Source organism: Montipora capricornis, chromosome 8 (assembly GCF_036669925.1).
Source record: "Montipora capricornis isolate CH-2021 chromosome 8, ASM3666992v2, whole genome shotgun sequence".
Taxonomy (NCBI): Eukaryota; Metazoa; Cnidaria; class Anthozoa; order Scleractinia; family Acroporidae; genus Montipora; species Montipora capricornis.
Genome location: NC_090890.1, coordinates 40283718 through 40306279, shown reverse-complemented (window position 1 = coordinate 40306279; position 22562 = coordinate 40283718). Strand labels below are relative to the sequence as shown.

Here is a 22562-nt window from a genome sequence, read left to right as displayed (position 1 = left end):
GAAGACTTTCCAACATATATAATTGGCAATGTATTTTTCAGTCTGACGATAAGAATGGATTACAAAACAGACAAACTTTATGTGAGTGACAGACTTGTTTATTTCAATTAAATACATCAATGGAAACACCCGTGCTGAATAAGTGGACATTGGCAGATCAAGTTGTCATCACTCCTTTGTGTTCCACAAGCAAACTCAACCCACATATGACGCCGAGTGGAGGAATCGAACCCGGGCCACGTTGGTGGGAGGCGAGTGCTCTCACCACTGCACCATCCCTGCACCCGGTAACTTTTCACCTGCACCAGGCAAGTAATTTTTTTTTCCAAGATGGCACGGTAATGAATCCTGCAATCTTATTGGTTCTTTGTTATCGTGTCCATGGGCATAGAGAAAAGAACCAATTAGATTGAAGGATTTGTTACAGTGCCCTCTTGGAAAAAATATCTTGTTATTATTATTATTATTATTATTATTATTATTATTATTATTATTATTATTATTATTATTATTATTAGTTCAACCCACTTTGCAAACTTGTTGAAACTACAAAATGTGCATATCCTCTTGCAGAAGGGCCACTGTTATTCAAACAAATTGAAAAAAAGATCAGATTATTTAGACAGAAAGTATACATGAATATTCTATATCCTCAAACCACATGCACACTCACATGAACATACAAAGTGGCGTCGTTTTCCAAGGTCGTGGATTGGCAAAGCTTACGACTTTTAAACGTCGGTTTACTCGCATGAAATTGATTTCTGCAAAGAGTCTGTGTACCTGTAAAGCACATTTTAGCCAACCTGACCATCATGGAGAGAGTATAAGTTGAGAATTTTATCCGATATAAAAGTCTGCCGCCATTCTCAAAAATATCAGCAAATATGTGTCAGCGGATCATATCTTCTTCAAGGTAAATTTCAAGCGATAACAGCAAGCAAGCAAGCACCTCATTTAAGAGATCGGTACAATACAATTACCATATATGAAGCATCTACGTTCTTCAAGTAACACCGGGGGGGACCGGGGCCGAGAATTTTCATCATGGCGGCTTCAGAAGCGTTGGGAAAGGTTGTTGAAATATTCAAGTGTTCGGAGTCTAAGGGGTATGGTTTGCGAGCTTTAAAACCATTGAAACCTGGTGAAAATGTTTTGCAATCAACTCCATCAGTGTTTGTTTTAGGCAGTAATATGCGAAGCCACTGCTGCGACTTTTGTTTCGCGAAAAGAGATGAAATTCAGCGTTGTTCAAAGTGCAAGTTTGCGCGGTATTGTAACAGAGAATGTCAAAAGAAGGCTTGGAAGGAGCATAACATAGAATGTGAACGCATACGCGAGGTTTCACCCAATACGCCTACAGATCTTGTGCTCCTCATTTCAAGAATCATTTATAAAAAGCAAATGGATAAAACGTTTAGCGCTGAATTGGCTCGTTTAGTGTCACATCGGGAGCAGTTTGGGAAAGCGAAGAAAGACGTCTTCTCTGCCATTCTAGCAGTTTTAGTAAAGTTCATAGGAGAAAAGAAGTTTCGGGAGACTTCACCATCGGAATTGTTTGAACTGTTTGGAAAAATATGTTGCAACAGTTTCACTATTTGTGATAACGAGTTGCAACCTCTCGGTAAGCTATGCCGTAGGCCAAATAGTTGTTTCATAATGGTAATTGAACTGAGTGGAGTGCAATTTGGTCTGAAATCATACGTGTGATTTGCGCGAATTCGGTTTGAAATCACAAGTAAGCTCGTGATTTCAGTCCAAAATTGCATGACATGAAGTTCAATAACCACTATATTATAGCTACAGTATTTCTATATTATTTAATCGCTAAAATACGGGATTTTAGCCAGTACCAATATTTTATTGGTCCAGTTGGGAACAAAAGTTGCAAAATTCGCCACACACTTGTTTTCTTTGTCTTTCATTTTCCTGCAATTTGATTGGTTACCTTAAATAAGCCTTGAAATCTGATGGCTGTTTTGTTTTAGCATTCCTTTCTCGTTGTCTGAGGAAATGGTGCGATTTAGAGCTGAAAATAGTGCGATTTGGGAATAATTTGTCCTGCTGAGAGCCAATCAGATTGCAAGGCAATAAGAGGCGTGATAACGTAATCCAGTGGAAAAGCCACTATTTGAAGTTTAAAATGGTGCAAAGATTTGAGCATGTAATGTTCTCGTCACTGTGGATATTCACACTCTAAGCACATCTACATGTGAGTAAAGGTGACTGTCCAAACATGTTGTCCGATGTTTAAAGTGAAGTTACCCTGTAAAGTGACTTTTGATTCACTGGGCAGAGTTATCTGGCCTTTGTAAACTGGAGGCATGAATTCAAAGTTTCCGGCCACCTTTTTGCCTTACTTGAACAAAGAAGTCAAAACATGCCATGTTATCATTTATAGAGTAGGACCAGACTACGTTTTGTCACCAGGGCCCAGTTGTTCCAAAGCCAATGACACTAATCCTCGACTAAGTGCTAACCAAAGTCTGAGCTTTACTCATGAAAAAAGCTTTAACCCATTTACTCTGTCTAGCGCCAGGCAATTTTACTCATCAAATGGGGGCATCCTGGGGTGCTTGAGGAGTGAAGGGGTTAATAATCTCATTTTACAAATTGGATCTGTTGAATGATATCACTACTTGTAATGCATGGGCCATTCGAGATCTGATTATCCCTGTGAGGCAAGTCACAGCTCACAAGACGATGGAACAGTGCAGGGCTTGAAATTGGGACTCACTGGTCGCCAATGCGACCAAAAATTGAGGGCTGATGACTAGATTTTCAGCACTGGTCGCCAGCTGGCGAATCACGTTTTGTCTGATAACCCAGGATAAACAGCAGACAACTGTTGTATTTGAATCTTTATATGATGAAATCGTTCAGAACTGGTAGCTAGAACATGACTCACCTTTCTTTCCCCATTAAGATAATGTATAAATACTACAAGAAAATCGGTTTCTCACATTGTTAATTAATAGCACAAATGTACTTCGATACTTCGATCACCAACGTTTACTAAGCGCTATATTGTTTCAGCGGCTTCATGGGATCGTGGGCGCACTGATATGTCATCTCGTAGGGGCTAGTACGGTTTTAGTGCCGGAACAATTTTCCTCACACTATCGGGCCAATCTTGTATAACCTGACGGGATAGACGCTGCAAGGTTTCATCTTTTGAAGTTTCCTCTTTGAACTCTTCCATTTTAGCTGGTGTGATTCTGATTAGGTGTTGAACGTTCACATTCATGTCTGACTTTTCAATGGGGAAAGGCGTGACAGGGCGTCAGCTGTAACCATTTCTCTTCCTGGAAGATATTTAATAACGCAGTTGTAGGGTTGTAAACGCAACAGCATTCTTTGAAGGTGTGGTTCTTTTTATTGATCTGATCTTGGGGCCGATGGTCTGTTTTAACCACAAACGATCTTCCGTAGAGGTACGAATGGAACTTTTCACAGCCATAGACCACAGCTAATAGTTCTCGTTCAATACTGGCGTATCTGGTTTCCGCAGGGGTAAGTGCTTTCGATGCAAAAGCTATTGGCTTGTTGTTTTGGAACAGAGATGCGCATAAGCCCTAAATTGATGTGTCAACGTGAAGGACAACTGGTTCAATTCTGTCATAGTACGCCAGGGTCGTTGTGGTACATGTCAATGACTTCACCTTCTCAAAGGCTTTCGAATGTGATGGGTTCCACGCAAAGACAACGTTCTCTTTTAAGAGATTTCTTAAGGAGGTAGTGTGGTCAGCAAGATTGGGGATGAATGAGCTCATGTAGGTTGCCATCCCCAAAAAGGTGTGAAGTTCCCTCTTGTCTTTGGGCTGTTCTAAATTTTCTATGGCTCTGACTTTATCTTGGCTGGGCTTGACACTGTCTGGTGTGTAAAGCATACCAAATATATTGCACTTCTTTGTTTTGATAATGCACTTCTCGTCATTAAGCTTGATGATTTCGTTTGGTGTAAGTCATGCTCTTTGTTATTCTTTCCATAGACTGTAACGTCATCTGCAATGGCAATGGCTCCCTGGCAATCACGATACATCTCGTCAATCTTGAATTGAAAGATCTTTTGACTCATTCGTCATTGACTCATAAAGGTTGTCAGGTACGAGGATTCCTCATCTAGCTATAGTTTGACACTTAAATAGCCATTTCAAGCGTTGAGCTTGCTAAAAAACTTTGCTCCTGCTAATTTTGGTGTGATTTCCTCTAAGTTGGGTATGGGATGATGTTCTCTCTTGATAGCCTTATTCAGGTCTCTAGGATCGAGGCATAAAACGAAGTCGCCCATTTTCTATCTCTCTAATAACCAGGGAGTTACCCCAATCTGTAGGTTGCGTTACTGTTACAACGATATCTTGGCTTTCCATCTGATGTAGTCCGGCTTGTAATTTATCTTTCAACCCTATGGACACTTTGCGGGGTGCATGGACCACCGGTGATACTTCGGGATCTAGTGTGATGTGATACGTATAGTCGTCAAAACATCGAACTGTGCCATTGAAACATGCTGGGTACATCAAGGTTTCAAGGTTTCAAGGTTTTATTTGCCATGATTACATATGATGTATCCGATTTAATAAACAAAATACAAAAAATTGTAAAAAAGGCGAAGAAGCCCATAAAGAAACTATAAGAGCTTATGGAGCTATGGGCTTCCTCAAATTAGACTAAGAAATTAAGTTTAAGATAGCACTGGGACGTAATACAATATATTATTAAAAAGACGAAAGAGTGCACACACACACATTTATCCACAAAAATACAAAAGCGTAAATACTTCGAAGAATTTGATGCTACTAACGATAAAGAAGAAAGGTTTTTGCAAAACTGAGCGGTAGATCCAGATGACTTAATTTGACTGTCAAGAGAATTGAAAAATTTAGGGCCTTGGAAGCGGATTGAAAATTCTCGTATATTAGTTCGAACTAATGGAATATAAAAATTGGAATTGGATGAGTTTCTAGTGTTATAAGGATGAATATAATTAGCCAGTGTAAACATGTCATTAAATGAATTCAGAAGTAAACCTTTAGAGAAGAAAAACATAAACTTGCCTAAATGAAACAAAACAACATTACTGAATTTTAAAACTTCGAGATCTCGAAAAATAGGATCTGTATGGGAATCAAAGGGAACTTTAGCAACAATTCTAATTGCTTTCTTCTGGAAAGTAACTATTCTTTTTAAGTTAGAATTATAGGTCAATCCCCACACAGAAACGCAGAAACATCTCCATCAGCTCTTGTTTACTTTTGACTGATAGCCGCTCTTCCAGTGGTACATGACTTCCGATGTAATTCGAGCTTTTCTTGAAATTACCCGTTGATTTGTTCTTAGTGTGTAATGTAAGGAGAATAGTTTCAGTGCAGTGCATGCTTTTAGACCGAGGATAGCTGGCACTGAAGTGTCTGCGACGTAGAAACTGCAGTTGATTTTCTTCTCTTTGAACTTGCAAGGGATGCTTACAATACCAAGCTGCTTGATTATAGAGCCACCATATGCTGAAAGGATGGCTTCATTCTTTTCCAGTGCTTCTGGTTTGGGGTTTCCTTCGTCGTCAAATTTCTGTGGGGCAATTATGCGAAGTAGCCTGATAGGCAAAACATTGCTCTGTGTACCTGTGTCTACCTTGCACTGGAGATTAATTTTCCGCTCCTTTTCGGGCTGAGTTATCTCAAGTGTTGCAAAGGTTTCATCGCGTGTATCGTGTCTCGAATGTTGCGTGTCTTCTATGGTGTTAACTTTGAACTCGATGGTACTGACTTTCATCGTGGTCCTCCTCGCCCCTGTCCTCAATCGTGTGAATAACTTTTTTGAAGGCCAGCTTTCTTCCTTGGTTAAGTTGTTTCCGTTTGCTGGACCGGCAGACAGATTGCCAATGATTAGCTTTGCCGCATTTTCGACATGATGTACCGTAGGCTGGACATTTGTTCCTCGGGTGTTGTTTTCCGCAGTTGTTACAGAAATCCCTTTCTTGTTCCTTATGAATGGCATCAATACTCCTGTCTTTTTGATGGCTGTCACTACTTTCTGTGTTTACTTGTCGCCTCGTGGCTCCTTGCAATCTCAATGGCGGCTGCAAGGGTCAGTGATTTGTCTCGACTTATGAGAGACTTTGTAACATCGGAATTTCTTGACCACCAAATAAGCTGATCCAAAACTCTGTCTTCAACTTTGGCGTTGCTGCAATATTGACATTTTGTTGCTAGATTTTTTAATCTTGAGATAAAATCATTCTCTGGCTCGTCTTGTTCCTGTCGCATTCCTTGTCGTGTGTATCTGTGAATTCGATGACTCGTCTTCGGCTCCAATTGATTTTCGAAAATAATGGCTGTCTTCCTCCTTTGTGAATGTCCAACTGTTGTAGATATCCAGGCCTTTTTCCCCCGACCAGAGTAGAATATAGCGCACGCTTTCTTCGTCATTGGCGTCTTTGAGAACGCTTGAAAACATAAGCTGACATTTTTGTTTGAACCTTGCGAATGCAGTTGTCCCAGTTCATCTGTGGCGATGCAAAAGACGTTGCTGCTGCCATAATTCGCTTCTGCTGGCCTCTCTCGATTTAACTTTACAAATTATCCTTGTAAACGGCTGCCACCTTGTGGTAGGTTGCCGAAGACTTTATTCCATCTTGCTCATACACACTGCATGCATGTGTATGGTTTCTGGATTTACATAATGTGCTAGCCTACTACAAAATAATGTAACATACAATAGGTGCTAATTATCACATGCCAATATGTTACAGTGGTTCCAGTTGCTCTGGTAACAAACGACTTAACATTCTGGTCATACTCTTAAACCACCTTGCAGTACATTACGAACAAGAAGAGGTGATTCAAGTCATTTGTTGCAAATCGAATGAACGACATCTGCGAAGCCTCCACTCCACAACAATGGTGATATGTCCCGACGTCGCGTAACCCAGCCGATGACGCCTGTGGAGGGATGCCACTTACTGCTCTCAAATCGAATTGCCACTGGAACACCAGCCCAAGCTTCCTTCTTAGTCGAGATGAACAATGGACAGTCATACCATTGATATACTGATATACCCCAGACGATGATAATGAAGTTTGAGTAGAAAGATCTGTTATGTCAGTCGCTCGTGTATCATCATTAGACTAGCTGCTGAGATGCTTTTCATCTTGGCCACGACTGCTAACAGTTCTTGCTTGGTTTATGCATTTTGTTGACCACATGCAGAGCAAGGAACGAAAGGAAGAATATCCCTGACCCAAACCCTTACAATAACTAACAGGTAAAATAAGACAAACTAAAACACAAATGATAAGACTAATTGTTTAAAATTCAAGAAACGAGATTTACGATTAGAGGAAGATACTTGGCCAATTATTTAACAATATTTAGAATAAAAAAAGACAAAGAAAATTACAAGAAATTAAGCTCAAGCTCCTATGCCCTTTGAAGCTGCTCACGCTATGATACTCCTGAAAGATCATCCAGTTTTGACTTTAATTTTTCGTTACTACCATGAAATCCTTGGACATGCTGGATGTGAACGTGTACTTCTTATATGCATGAACACTTCTGGCTTACATTGTATTTAAGCAAGAGTGCTTGTGTGCAATGATCTGCGAAAGTGCATCAGTTGCCGGAAATGAAAGCAAGCGCCCATGAAGCAGATGATGGCAGACCTTCCAAAGGAACGCGTTACCCCATATGAACCACTGTTTCCCTACACAGGATTCGATTTCTTCAGGCCGTTTTACGCGAGGAGGGGCAAAGCTCAAATAAGGTCAATGGCTGCCTCTTCACATTCCTTGCAAGAAAAAGATGACTCTTTTGTGTTAAATACAATCCCCGGCAGTTTTAAAGAAGTTTGTAATGTTTTGTAATCATCTTTCAATATCTACAAAAAAGAAATTAATTACCTGATACTTGTTGGAAACGTTTATACCTGGAGCTGCAGAAGAAAGGAAGTACACCCTACCATAGATAGTTACAAAACTATTTAGTAATTTTGTTTAATATCTGAAAAATGGGAACATGTTTAACTTGCCATTGTCACATTCATTAATAATTCATAAGAGTTATAACCAATCAATAGGCAGTATTTGAGTCACATGGCACCTCTGTAAACCCCAATACAAATCAACTGTCTCAAAGCACAGGGAGGAATTGAATAGCTAGAAGGGAGAGGCTAGGATTGATGAATTATTAATCAATTGTATTAAAAATCTGGTATAACCCGACGAAATAGAAAGACTTAAGCTTAGCTTTAAAAGAATACAAAGTAGTTTCTGCTTTGATATCACCAGGAACAGCATTCCAAATATTGGAAAGTCTAATAAAAAAATGAATCCCTAAAAAGTGAAGTTCTAAAATAAGCTGTTGTTAGATAAAGTCCAGAGGAACCACGACGTGATTTACTGTTACAGTACTTAACATAATTTTCTTAGTTTAACTGAATAACCCCTAATTTACATTTATAAAGGAAAGGGAGGTCCAGGTACTCAAGTCAGTAATTAAACGGTAATAAATTTAGATAGATGGACTAAGCGGATTTGACAATTAACCCTAACCGATAAAATATTGGCGTCCGATCTGTATAGGCGTTTACAATGGCGAGCCTTCGGCTCGCCATTGTAAACACCCATGCAGATCTCCCGCTGATATTTTATCTACTACATAAAGGGATTCATAGACTGAATTCCAACAACAAGACTTAGAGCTTCCATTTCCTCAGATGATCAAAACATTTCATCCTCACTCAGATCACAGGGCTGAACCATCAAAAGTGTGACCTTTGGAATCTTATGTCAGGAAGCTTGACTATTGTATTTTTTCACAATAGGCGTTGGTGTCTACACTACAGCCTCTTATCTGAACCACTCATGTTGTCCAAACTGTGCAGCAGTATTTAATGGTACAACACTAATCATTCATGCAACAGAACAGGTCAAGCAAGGGGATGAGCTGACAATAAGCTACACTGAATTGCTTTGCCCTAGTTATGAGAGAAAGGAAGACCTGATGAGCCGTTACTGTTTTGAGTGTAAATGCATTAAGTGCACCTCACCTTTGGAAGAAGATGGACTTATGCTAAGTGCACAGTGCTTTGATCCTGGCTGCAAGGGAGCAGTCCCAAGATATAGTGAAGGTCAGCAGTGTCTGGCTAATTGCTTGGTATTTTTCAAATTTGATATGTAACAATAACGTGTGATGACTTCAATGTACAAACAACAATGAGTATTGGTATAAACACACAGGTGATTATTCAAAATCGCGCGCTCTCATTGGCTCGCTATCTCGGATTATCAGCCGATAATCACCTCGACGGACAAAATGGCTGCCAGTAGTCGTTTTGCCAATGTAAGTGAAGATGATTTCGCGTTGGAATGTTTTTTTTTTCTCTTTTTTGAAATAATCACCTGTGTATTTATACTAAAATTAGTCGCCTCAGGCTCAGTGATTATCGGTGAATATTCACCAATAATCACTTCGCCTTCGCGAATAATTGTTAAATGTAATTGTGCGCAAGAAATACTCTGTCCTGTTAAGATTGGATCCCAGTTTACTGTATTTGTTGAAACTTTGAGTGACGACTGAAAAATGGCCACTCCTTCATAGAAAAATACTGGTATATCGTATTCCATTTTTTATTCTCAGGCCACATGATCAGAAAAACTCTGATTTTATTCACCTTTTAACTATGTTGTGGGTTAGGGTTGTACATAGACACTTTTAGACAAAGGTAAGATAACCTTAGTTACCCTTTTGACTGTAGAGAACAACAGCAATCCAGTTTGCAATGACATGGTTATACAAAAATTTTGTTTTATCAAGGGAGTTGATAATGTAAATTGACCACCGTACAGAGATTCTAAAAGCTGACGTTTCGAGCGCTAGCCCTTCGTCAGAGTGAATCCACTTGATTCAATGGTTGATTTGAGCTGAGCAGCACACAGCTGTTTGAGTTCCATGCAGACTCAAACCTACAGCTCTCTGGACAGTTCTTCATTGCTCTACCAATAATATTAATTTAACTGGTCTAAATCAGTTTGGTTGATGCTTTTTTGTCATTTGAATCATCAGCCTTTCACATACGTATATAATTATACCTTTTTAGGGGGTAATTTGGCTTCTTGTAATACTTGTGGAAAAAGCCTTATTGACAGAAGTAATGTGGTGAAGGCAGAATCCCTAATGGTGAAGTCTAAAAAGGCTTTGAAGCAAATTGAATTGTTGGATAAACTAGGGGATCATAAAGCTGTTTTTGAACTTGTCGAGGAATTATTAGCGCAACAGAATGGACTTTTTCACAAGCTTCACTATGTCAAGATCAGTTTACTTGATAAAGCTATGGATGCGTGTATTTATCTTGAGATGTGGGACACTGCATTAGCCTACGGGCTGCAAACAATGGATGGCTATAAGCTATATTATCCAAGAAACCACCCAGTTGTTGGAATTCAGTTGTTTAGAATTGGTGAGTTCTTGAATCAAGATGATGCCAAGAAAACATACCTATTTGTTTACTTGTCTGAGATATTTTCATCTTGGACAAATTAGTATTTCTGAAGCTTGATGACAAACATCCACTTAGTTGTCTCAATTTTGACACAGTTGACAAGCAGTTAGGACAGCCTTTACTGTTTTCTTTTGCATTAATTTGTTTTCATAGTTTCATAGACTATGCTAAAAAATTTATTGATTACAAGCACAAGCTATATTCCCCAAGTCAGGACCTTAAAACAGAACAGAGTGGTTAAGAGGATATTACATTCGATGCGGAATTCTACGTTCTCATTCATATGTAGTTACAAGAGTAAACTCTTACTCCATAACAAGAAAATTACTAGTAGTTAAATATTTGTCATTTACAGGAACAGTATGTTTTGTGAATCACTGAAAGCTCTCTTGAAGCACTTTTCAATGCTTTGTTTTGTGTCAACAGCTTTTTGTAACTAAACGTGTTTTTTTCTTGAAAGGCAAACTGCAAGTGTATCTTGACAAATTACTTGAAGGGTTCAAGTCTTTGCAGCAGGCAGAAGCTATTCTTGACGTTACCCATGGAATAAACCATCCACTGGTAACGGAGCTTAAGGAAATGATAGCAAGGACTGTGGAAGAAGTCAGAGCAAAAGGGAAGCAAACACATTTTAACAGAAATTTGGACCTGGTTCTTTTGAAAAGTCCGTAAACCAGATCCATTTGTTAATTAAGAGAAACAACTGTAACCATTTTTGTTGTGACATGAACTGTAACTTATTCAAGCGTATTGCTTTGTTGATTCACTTTACTACCTGAATTTCTAAAAGATTACAGGCAATGGAGATGTTTTCGCCAACATTACCCTCCCCTTTCAGTTCATTGAGAATCTGACCGAAATTTACCGAATGACCGAGACTCGCAGTAAAAACCAACATGTAAAAAACTAGCTTCTTTTGCTTTACTATGCATGCACGATTGTTGATGTATCAGAGAGGACTCGTTCATTACACACAAAACCTAACTCTTACATGATATGTGCGAACGAACGCGCTCCCTCTCCAAAACCAATACAAGGACGCACCAAATTATACATGGTAGAAATTTGCATACATGGGCTGTTGTCAGGACAATACGTATACCAGAGGTTATAATCCATCAAATATTTTCGCTCGCGCGCGATTGGTCTAAACGCGTCACGTGGGCGAATATTCCCCAGCTAAAACTGGGGAATATCCGAGGATATTCCCCAATGATATTCCCCAATTTTTAAAACCGACTTCAAGGATTCAAGTCTCACATTAAAATTAATGTTAGGATGGCAGAACGGTTTGCTTTCGTAACAGAAGAAGAGATAAACCTGCTGGTCGATAGAGCGGTACCAGAAAACACCAAAAAATCCACTTCATACGCTGTTAACTTTTTTGACGGTAAGCTGTTTGTAAATCGTATCCGCCACTTGTATCCACACGATTAAAAAAGTATGTTTTCCTTTCACTGAAATGTTCCAAGCATATTCTTTTAACTGAAGCGAAGTCTGTTCGAAATTCTGGAAATGAATATTGAATGACACGGTTTTGGAAGCCAATTGACAAACTTTGACGTGTTGACATATGACGGACTGGCAGATCCCGCTTGTTGCGAAAACTGTTCGCTTCTCGGAACAGATAATGTCCGCGGACAAATATCCGAGCATATTTTCGCGCCAAATGAAGGCTATTGTTTATATATCGAATATGCATGTAAATATCAGTTTATGTACTGACAGGAAAACTGAAAACGTTTTCTTAATCATTTCTTCTTTTCAATTCCGGGCTGTTTCTTTCACTACAGTTCCTTTTCCAGTCCTCCTCTTCTTCCACACATTGTTCTCAAACTCTGCCTCTCTGAACATCTGGTTACATGATTGAGCTATCATGATAAGTTGCTTAGTCATACCTTAAAAATTTCACATATATAGGACTTGACAATTTGTATGAGTCAATGAGCGGCGTTTGCGTTATGACTGGTGCATGGAAAAGGGCTCATTGTAACCAATAATCGGACCTGGCGTGACTATGGAGAAAGATGATTTGGGTATATTTGACATGGCTGGAAGAAACCAAGCAAAAGAATAAGAGGAAGACGGATACCTGGAACTGAACATTTGCGGCATTGGTTGTGGCGTCAGTCAGTACCTCATAAGAATTCCCGGCTTGCTTTCAAACATCCTTGAGCACATCACCGATCTTTTGCCATGTCTCCCGAGAGTCGGGACGCTTTAACAGGAACACATGAGCCCAACAAATTGATCTGCTCCCAAATGAGTCGCTTCATAGCTCAGTTGGTAGAGCAATGCGCTGTCATCGTTGAGGTCATAGCTTGAATCTTGTTAAAGCCACCTGAATTTTCTAGGTGTCGATAACGTAAGTGCGAAGATCATTTCTTCCGTTTATCTGTCATCCGCATTTATTTCACTCAAAGAAAGGTAAGTCGCTTTCCCTAATAAGACGCCTGTATTAACGCAAACGCAAATGCAAAAAGGTTTGTATTTGCTAAAAGTGCTGATGACTAGTCTTGTCTTCCGTCTTACCCTGGCCGAGGTAACGCCTTCAAAACGTATTCTACAGGTGATATGTGATATGAACTTCAGCACCTTGCAATGGCCTGACCAGGGACAGTGGAACTTCCGGCACATCCACGTGGGAACAGCTTTCTCCTTTAGCCACACCAGTAGTCCAGGGAATCTATGAAGGTTTGTAGGCCTTGCCCAAACAAATTGCAACAGAATTATTTTTCATGCCCAAATCTTAAGGTGGTTGCCCTATCCAACACACCAAGAGTACCAAGAAATCCCTCCAGTGGAACATGCCAAAATGTAGCTTGGAAAATTAATTGTTAGATTTTACCACAGGACCCCAGCTCAAAAAATTTCCGAAATCGCTTGTCTTTAACAAGCCCAATACTTTAGCGTGGGGAAAATGTACACAGTTCAAAGTAATGTTTGTTTTGTAGTTTTTCATGCTTAATCCAAAAGGACCCAAGGCAGTGTCTTATTTATCATTTTTGTCGCTATGAACGTAAGAGTTTTTGTAAAGATATTGCTTTGTTTGTGAGTTATATACTCTGCAAATATTTAACAATTATCTTGCGAAATCGCGAGGAATATCGCCTGATACTTAGCCGACGAGGCCGAAGGCTGAGTTGGCTAAAATCAGGTGATATTCCGCAAGATTGAGCAGGAAAAATGTTTTATTATTTAACACATTGATGACAAAGCACAATTGTCTACGTTTATTGGGAAAAAAAGCTGGAAACACTACCACTTTTCTCTGCCACACACAAAATTACGTATATCGCAGGATATATGTTGAGTACGCACGACCAATATTGAGCGCGCTATGACCTTATTTGGTCACTGTGTGTTGGATAATAAATATCGTTTGTGGAAACAGTCTAGGGCTATTCAAAGAAAACTAATCATTTATAACCCGATTAGCTTGCCCCCACGCTCCCTATACTTTGAGTATGGATCGCTTGGCTGATTTCACAGTTGTAACATGTCGGTTAGTTTGTCAAGAGTCTTCTGCTGGTTACATTGTATCTTCTAGCTATTCTTGGGCAATGTGAAGACAAAAGGTAAGAAAATCATTCATGTATATCATTACTGTACAATAAAATAGTGTTAAAATGGTTTATGCGAGAAGTGAATCACTTTTAATTTAAGTTTTATCACAATTAAATCTTATTGTTTTGAAAGCAACCTTGTATCAATGGAGAATTGCTGTCTCTGTGGGGAATGTTTTCAAGATGGGGATTCTACTTCAGTATTAACTCAGAAGAGTGTGGACGGTATTGTACGTGATGCTCAAGTGGGCGACCGAGTGCACCAGAAATGTCGCATGACCTTGTTAGGCCCCAATACTTAAAGAAGAATTTGAGTCTAGGGGCAGATGTCTCTTCAGAGACCATGGGAACGAGTCGTCGTTCATAAGTTTGAACGTAACCCTAAAATATAGTTTCGTAAGGAGCGAGCGTGCGTGCGTGTAACGATTGTGTGGCGCATAAAATGGTACTGTGTATGCATATCGTCTTGGCGGGTGTGAAAATGCTGGCTTCAAGAGAGAGAGCTCTGTCCGCCACAGCAATCAAACAGTAAAGATCAAGTGAGTATCGCAATAAAGCCATAATGTGGGGACAAGAAACCAATCACAAACAGACAAGATGACCTCACCATAAACCAATCAGAAACAGCCAAAATGACCTCATCGAAAACCAATGAAACGGCAAAATGAAAGTTTAAGTGGACAAAACGTTCATATTGCAAACCAAATGAGAGCTGTCTTTTTTTGCAATGTTTAAACCCGGTCAGGCTTCCGTGACTGTAATAGTAGCGCTATTGTTTTCCATCCAAAGCGATAATCCTTTCTATACACCAGTTTACGATTTTTATTGCAAAACGTTCGATTCGATTATTAATCAAGCATAGCATACGCTAACAAAGTTTTATTACAAAAGGCTTGAAAAAAGGGAGCAGAATTTCGAATCTCTAGGGACCATTCGTTTCAAACGAGACGGGACTAAATGTGGTTCAAGGTTCTCTTTATTTGGATTTTGAGGATCGCTTGAGCTCGTCGTAGTGTGAAACGGGACTATTTTAATTAGTTGGTTTCATATCCTATTTCAAACTGCCGTTTACAACATTGACGCAGTGAGCAAGCAACAACATACATTTCAACGCCGGTGTTGTGGCTGTCCTCCTGTTCTCTCCAGCAGAAGTGGCCGGATTGGCAGTGATGTCTCTAAAAAGGCTTGTGGTGTATGAGACCACCTAAGCAGAAACAGCCATAAGTCAAAAAGGGACTTTGCCGAGTGATGGAACATGTAGATGTTGATATAAACGCTTTTTCTTCGACCATCGAAGCGAAATTTGAAATTACTCAAAGTGTATCTAAGTGCCGCTACCATGATGTATGTAATGTTTACAACATAGGCGGCAGTGTTGTATGGGCCTTTACAATCTCGAGCCGAAGGTGAGAGATTGTAGGGGCCCTTACAACACGCCGCGAATGTTGTAAACAACTTGTGAAATAAATACTTTGTATTAGTATCGCCGATGTCACGGTTAGAAAGGCGTGCTGCTGTTAATGCTGAGGCTGTTACTGCCTTCCAAGCGAATGCTTTGCTAACGATAAGACAATATTGCAACGCAATGTAAATATTTATAAGTTGTAAATAATTTAATTTAGGTATTTATTTATTTTTACCCCCTTTTCTCTTTCGTCGCTGACTTTTTTAGTATCCTGTATAGTCCTGTATAGTCTGAAACCGTAAAAAAAAAGCGGCCCTATGCTCATAAACATTCTTTGACTTGGGCCATTTTAGTTTCAATAAGAATAAAACGCAAACAGCGGTTAGAAACATTTCCTTGATCCTTATAACTTTTATAAACTTAACCTTTCGTATGTTACAACATACATCATCAGAAGTGATTATTATTCAGTTACAAATAAATTTAAATTCAAAAATACAGCTGTACGGACTGGGAAAGAACGAAATTGGTTGACATAAAACGACAAAAAATATGCTAATAATTGAGATAAAGTTTCTCACTGCCAACGTTTTCATTTTAGGCTGGCTTTAGATCACGGATGAACAGAGACTCTTTAATTTTACAATGCATGCTTGATCGACCAGTTGCTAATATTGCAAAATGATCCCACTTAATTCTATGGTTGGTTAAGAAAACATGATGAGCAATTGTACAATTTGTAGTTAGGGCTTTAAAATGTTCTGTTTTTCTCACACATAATCGGCGTTTCGTTTTCCCTATATAGAAATCATTGCAATCCCAGCAGTTTCCTCTGTACACTACGTTTGACCTAAAGGAAGTAGCTACAATTGTAGTTTATCTTTTTAAGGCAAAAAAGACTTGATTCTACGCCCCAATGGGGGCCATAAGGATTCATGACGATGATGATGATGGTCTGAACGACTTCTAGGATGATTACTGGGTTGTCAAACCCAGTTGGAATCTGCGTTTCATTTCTCCGTGTTATTATTATTTTTCCATGTGATGAAAAGTCTTGCCTGTCTTTCTCCTGCTTAGTGGTGTCTTTGTGCATAGAGTCTTCTGTGCGTATTTTGTTAGGTTTGAGGGGGCTAGGGTAATGCGTAGATTTCTCTGGTGCACACAGCAGAACATTTAATTAACCTGCAATGGCGTCGAAAGTCATTCTAACGCGATTGGCGTTTTAGTGGATCTTTAAACAAAATATACCCTCATGGAGCTCAATAATCGAACGTCAAGTGGATGAACAAGACAGGCGGTGAAAAATAAATATCTGGAATCTTTAAAGCGACGAGTAATGGTCTTCGGCAACAATTTCATTTTTCGCCGTTGGATATCAAGTAAGCTTTGTTTCTAATATTTTACTAACTTAGTATTATATACAACATCGAAATCAAATGGCAAATTTTTTATGGATTTAACAAACATTGAAGCAATCGAACGCTTTGAATGAGTCACAGTGTTTACTGAAGTCGCATCTAAGTTGTCTGGCAATTTACATTTATTTTGTACTCAACTCTGCAAAGGTAAAAAAAAAATTGGAAATGTGACAGTGAAGAATTATTTGAATGAAAGTTTGTTGTCTCTTTTGTGTTTCATTATTTACGGTCAAGGTATTTTCGAAAAGGGTTTGATGTGAACTTTCAGAAATTTATGTAATTGTATATGGTTTGTGACACGGTTGTGTGTCTTGCTTGCACGCACGCAATTGAAATAGGAAGGGTTCACGAAAATAAACAGGTCTGTTGGAAGCGTGCTTGAGTTCAACAAAATGAGCGCCAAAACGAGCAAAAAATTGTGATGCTCATGAAGAATAAAGTAGCTGCTATTTCCAAAACGATGGAATTACCTCGTGATAAATAACCTCGTCTTGGAGAGTAAAGTGTTGACTTTGCAGAAACACTGGTCAACCTCGAGAGTTGAGCGATTGTGATCTTTGTGTTGAATTCGCACATTTCCTGTCAAACTTTATAACACTTGAAAGAAAAAGAACAACTAACTAACAAAAAGAAAAACCCGGTATCTTGCCATCATTTGACACAGATGCTTCACTGTTTCGCGAGTAAACACGCCGCGGTAACTTGATCACGACGCCCGCTGAATTCGATGTCACTTTCGATTTTGCGATTTATTTGTGCAGCCAAAAGTACAATAACAAAATTGAACATGGCTCAAATCTCCCAAAATGTTTTTCGCTGATGGTAACTTTTCGTATTCGCGGTTCAAAATTAATGTTGTTTTCATGTCGTAAATTTTGTTGCTGATGGCAAAATAATTTTTTCTCGATCGACCGTCCTGAAAACTTCCTATATATTTGTTTTGCATCCTTGCATACGGAGAGAGCTACTGAAATTTAAACTGACCAATCAGAATTCAGCGAGCGGGAAAAACTGTGCTATCCTTGTGCTATTCGACGTCACGCCAATTGTTTACATTCGGATTGGTTAGATCGGTGGACATTCGCTCAGCCTTCTTTTGTGACTCTCTTGACCGTCGCTTCTTTGAACTCAGCGGGACAGAAATGACGCATTGTTCTGGCAATCAATTTGCCAATCCACTTTATCCAGTTTATGAATTGGTCTAGCATGTGATTAAAAACCAGGATCGCCTTTGAACTTTATTCTGTAGAAGAAGAAGACGTTGCTGAGTGAACAATTTTACGACGAAATCCCTTGGTTTGTTCAGCACTTTTATGTCCGATAACTGAGCCGCTCTAATGAGTGTTGGGTCAATCGCATTTGGCCGTCTGACCATATGAAGTTTTTTCAGCTCTTGTTTGTGTCCATCATGATCGAACTTCAGGTGAAGCGCTATGCTGCTTTATGCCAACTTCGATGGCTTGTGATGAGCTTGCCAGGTGCCCAAATTGTTGTTGTATTTGGGCAAGATTGGTCTTATCGGGTTGGAACTTAATAGTGAGGGGAACAATTTATTGTTCATCTGCTGTGCCAAACAACAAACAATCCTGTTGGGTGTTCCACGTGCTTGGCGAGTCTTGCACGACCATCATCTATCAGATCTGGAGTGGAGTTTTCTTTCAGTGATTACAACTTGCGATCGTTCTGCAAACATCCACGTAGCATGCAGCACTTTTTAGTGACTCAAAGGGAGTCGTGCATTTTTGAGCAGTTTGTCTTCATTGCTTGTATTTTTTCGTTTGTTCCTGGTGGCGCAAAGTAACTTTGATGATTTGAAAGGACTTGAATCCTTAATTGAATTAGCGATTTTTTTAATTGAGTAACCAACAAGTGAATGGTACACAAAATTAGGAGGAACTGTTGGTTGAATAGACAATATTTGTAGACAGAATTATCTACCCAGTTTAAGTACTAAGCTCAACAAGTTGTTTGGCTCCACAAGTTTCAGTTTCAGGCCACGTACCCGAATTCACCCAGGTACTGTTGTACACTACCATAGTTCTTTGGAAATTGAATAGCTCCTTGAACACCTGGTTGCTTGAGAAGAAACTTGATGCGTTTGTTCTCTACATTGGTGAATGCAGCCACTAACTGTCCATTGTGCATAAACTCCAGAACAACTCTTTTTTCAATTTAATCTTTGTTCTTCGCAGGGCATTAACAATGGTGCCCCTTGTAAAATGTTAGTTTAAAGAGTTTGTTTAAGTTATTTCCAATTTCATAGGGCACTGTGGTTGCCAGATTCACTTTAAAACATATCATGGAAATGTAAATCAATGCCAGTGAAAAGTCAGTCTCTTGAATTGTTGATAGAAAATTAATTTAAAATATGCATATTGAAACATCAGTTGAGGAATATTTTTTCCCACTTTGTGAACCTGACATTCATTGCTGCCATTTGTTTATTGCTTGGTCATTCAATGTCTTGATCACATCAAATAATTTATTTTTTATGTATTGTGTATCTTTATCTAAAAACTTAACTGGTTGCTTTTTGCAGCCCTTTTGCAGAATATTTAGATAGGCAGGAAATGTTCCACATTTTATGTTAAATAGTTGTGCATAGTTTTAAAGAATATTGCGGCCAAATCTAATTGAATATGAGAGTAAAATATGCTGTTTGACATTTTGTGAATTTAAAGACTATTAATATTGTTTGCGCTTGTTTTAAAAGGCTTAAGGTTGGCACTCAAAAGTGTTCCTTCAATAATCTTATTCTGTAAAGATTACCTTGGGAGAATTGGATTAATGCAAGTTTTTTCTTCTAGCCTCTTTCCCCAGTGCCCTCTGAGAATGGAGTTGATTTGGTTTTGCCCGATGTTGAAAGATGAAACAATGCCTAAACCAGCCGCAAGGAATACTTCATGGTGCTTTTTTACAAACATGGGCATGAGGGTGCTCATAAGCATCTGAGCATTGTTTCGCATGCTAAAGTGATAATTATTATAAATAATTTGTTTATCTTAGAGAGTCTTCTTTTCCTGTTAGTCATTCAAAAATTGTTGGAATAGCTTGTTTGAGCTGTTGGATAGAGGCAGAACATTTGATGAGGCCCTCCTGGGGAAAGGAGTCCTTGTTCCCTTTAGAAATTTTCTTGTGTTTCCTTGTTCCCCAAATTACTTTGAAACTTGTTCCCAGCCTTTTGATCCCTAAAATTTAAATATTGGTTTTCTTCCCTTGTTCCCTAAAATATTTTGATATAATTTGTTACTCTGTATCTCCAGTTCAAATAAGCCATGTTCTCTTCTTCCCTCAAACCCCTGGGATTGCCTGTTTGATGTTGATTCTCGTATTGGCCTAATAGTAATTCACTGTAGAATTGCAAGACACAGCAAGTTCTTATTTGGGAGTGAGGGAAAAGTTTTAAATAAATTTTTGCTCAATACAAGAAACAAAATTTGACTGCACCTTCTAGATCTTACTCTTTTCAGACATGAATCAGCTTGTTTGCACCTTTCTGGCGACCTGCGGGAGGGCAAGCTCTACAAACTCTTCCTTAGTGAGCCTTCCACTGAAAAACTTTCCAACTCTGGCTTTCCGGTGTTAGGGGCCGAGGTTTTTGTGCAAAATTCATCAGCAGCTTCCTTGCAGCTTCTCAAAGGTGCTCCTTCGGGCAAACTTTTGTAGTGCTTATACAAATTTTCGCTACGAAACAAATATCAGCTTGACAATTTTTCTTTCCCGATACTCCATTTAAAATGCACGTAAGCGCTATTAATAGAGGGCCTGAAAACCATTTAAAACATTTTGTGGCAATTTTCTTGTCAACAAACTTGGGTTGTCGGCGAGCAGAATTCGAACGTAAGCTGTTGTGCTTTGGCTTTTATTTGTGCTTTTTCTAACTAATCTATGACGAATTCAGGCTAGTATTTTCGAATCAAGTGTAAGAAGACGGCAAAACCGTATTGACAATGTATTTATTTCAGTTAACTTCGCGAATAAAGACTTTAATCGCTTCCTTTCGACGGGGTAGATCGACACGCACAACCGAAATGCACTGTTTCCGGTGAAAGGGCAAATGATTGACAGGATAGCACAGTTTTGACTGCCGCGCGCACTGCGGGCGCGGGTTCCGTATGCAAGGATAAAGCAAGCAAACAAAATCTGTACCTTAATCAGTTTGCATTTTTGAGCGTTAAAATATAATTTTCGGTCACCCATCCAGATACTTGCTCCGCCGGACAGGGAAAACTTCAGTGAACACTTCAGTGAACTTACAAAGCTGTCGGACGCTCAGAGTGCACACTTAAACTTGTGGTGTAAAGAAGTTGTGAGGGAACTTGAAAATGATCAGCATGTCAGCATAGAAGCCAATGTTTTTCGATTCCCTTTTATTTTCTTCAATCTGTCTGGGTTTAGTACTTTGCTAGTCACCACATGTCTTCTCAGGGGGCTATTTACCTAAGACTTCTACCGTGGCACTACAATGATATACAATACCAAAACAATATCGGGTACTATTAGAGCTACATATGACGCAAAGACAACTTGAATCTCCTGGAAGACAATCGACAATATGGAATAAAGCGCTGTGTTACTGCACTACCACACGTACGCGATGCGCGCCTATTTTTTCTAAAGATGACAGGAATTTTTTCTTTCTGACAAATGATTAATAGGCTGGTAGCCAGGTTTTTAACCTTAGAAAAAGATCTGTTTCGTCGTATGAACGTGTGGGGCAAAGGGCCTCTGCTGGCACGACTTCTGGGTGACCCCTTGAATGGTCTTAATGACTCCCGAGTTGAGAAAATTGCCTGGAACGCTGCAGTTCAATTCCATCTAACTCAGTCCCTTCTATTTTTGAGTAACACATACCACAAGCAACCCAGTGTACGCTCATAGAGCGTCTAGTTAAATATGTATGCATGCAAATAGCATGGTCTGATTTCATACCGTGTAAGCTTGGCACTAGTGCACTTCAGTTTGTAGATGGCGACTTGTACGAAAACTTGGCATTGGAATTGTGGCAGTTCGTTGTGTACTAATAACTACAGAACTAAAGGAACTTGAACTTACTACACTTTGCCCAGTGATCCTGAGCTTCAAAAAGGATATAGGAAGGTTCTTATAAACAAAAATATTAACTGGAGAAAACATGTTATATGCAGCGCTCATTGGAGCTCGGGAAAACGAAAGAATAAGAATCTGGAAAAAAAGTACTCCATAAACCCATCCAGGGAATTAAAGAGGAAAATTGACCGTATAAAAACGGTTCTTACATTAATTTTTGTACTTACGTATATGATTCATATTTCGGTCAGTGCGCAAACATTACGATAATAGACACGCAGGCACGGTTCCCGATGACCTTCGCAATTTCTTTAAGGTATTGAAAAAATGCCAAAAAGTTGCCAAAGTTTGATTGTCTCGTTAACGAGATGTTACCCATTAAAGAATTACGACCGTGTTTAAATGTACAATCAGACTCAATTCGCGCTAAGGTCTTGAAATCTTGAAATCACATATTTAATTTAGTTTCGACAATGGCGCCAAGATGTCGCCGAAACGTCGGACTCTTTTATCGTTAGTTTTTGCCTGTATATGTTTATCTAAATAACTGTTGATTAGGATTCATATTCAGCATGATATGCTGGTAATTTACTTATTTGCTAAATTTCAGCATAGTTAACAGAGGG

The 22562-nt window shown here is 39.2% G+C and overlaps 2 protein-coding genes across 7 annotated transcripts in view; one reads left to right on the top strand and one right to left on the bottom strand.

The window, feature by feature from the left end:
• LOC138058914 (radical S-adenosyl methionine domain-containing protein 1, mitochondrial-like) overlaps positions 1-975 on the bottom strand; it is a 31293-nt gene extending 30318 nt beyond the window's left edge. For 3 of the 6 annotated variants that reach the window (XM_068904368.1, XM_068904370.1, XM_068904367.1), the window contains exons 1-2: positions 674-972; positions 529-581 (exon numbers count right to left, since the gene is read on the bottom strand). In XM_068904368.1, the coding sequence (XP_068760469.1) occupies positions 529-581; positions 674-817 (197 nt within the window). In that variant the 5' untranslated portion in view covers positions 818-972. Of the gene's footprint in view, positions 1-528; positions 582-673 lie in introns of all 6 variants that reach the window. The other 3 variants (XM_068904371.1, XM_068904369.1, XM_068904372.1) reach the window with 3 other exon arrangements.
• Positions 976-1040: 65 nt separating this feature from the next.
• LOC138060706 (histone-lysine N-methyltransferase SMYD3-like) lies at positions 1041-11405 on the top strand. The gene is made up of 4 exons (XM_068906561.1): positions 1041-1624; positions 8822-9127; positions 10097-10456; positions 10959-11405. The coding sequence occupies exons 1-4, from the start codon at positions 1048-1050 to the stop codon at positions 11168-11170; spliced, it is 1455 nt and encodes a 484-aa protein (XP_068762662.1). The 5' UTR covers positions 1041-1047; the 3' UTR covers positions 11171-11405.
• The last annotated feature ends 11157 nt before the right edge of the window (positions 11406-22562 follow it).

Coding starts and splice junctions, on each gene's coding strand:
- LOC138060706 (XM_068906561.1), top strand. CDS start 1,048: ATGGCGGCTTCAGAAGCGTTGGGAAAGGTTGTTGAAATATTCAAGTGT. Junction 1,625..8,821: donor TAACGAGTTGCAACCTCTCG/GTAAGCTATGCC, acceptor TTTTCACAATAG/GCGTTGGTGTCTACACTACA. Junction 10,457..10,958: donor AATTCAGTTGTTTAGAATTG/GTGAGTTCTTGA, acceptor TTTTCTTGAAAG/GCAAACTGCAAGTGTATCTT.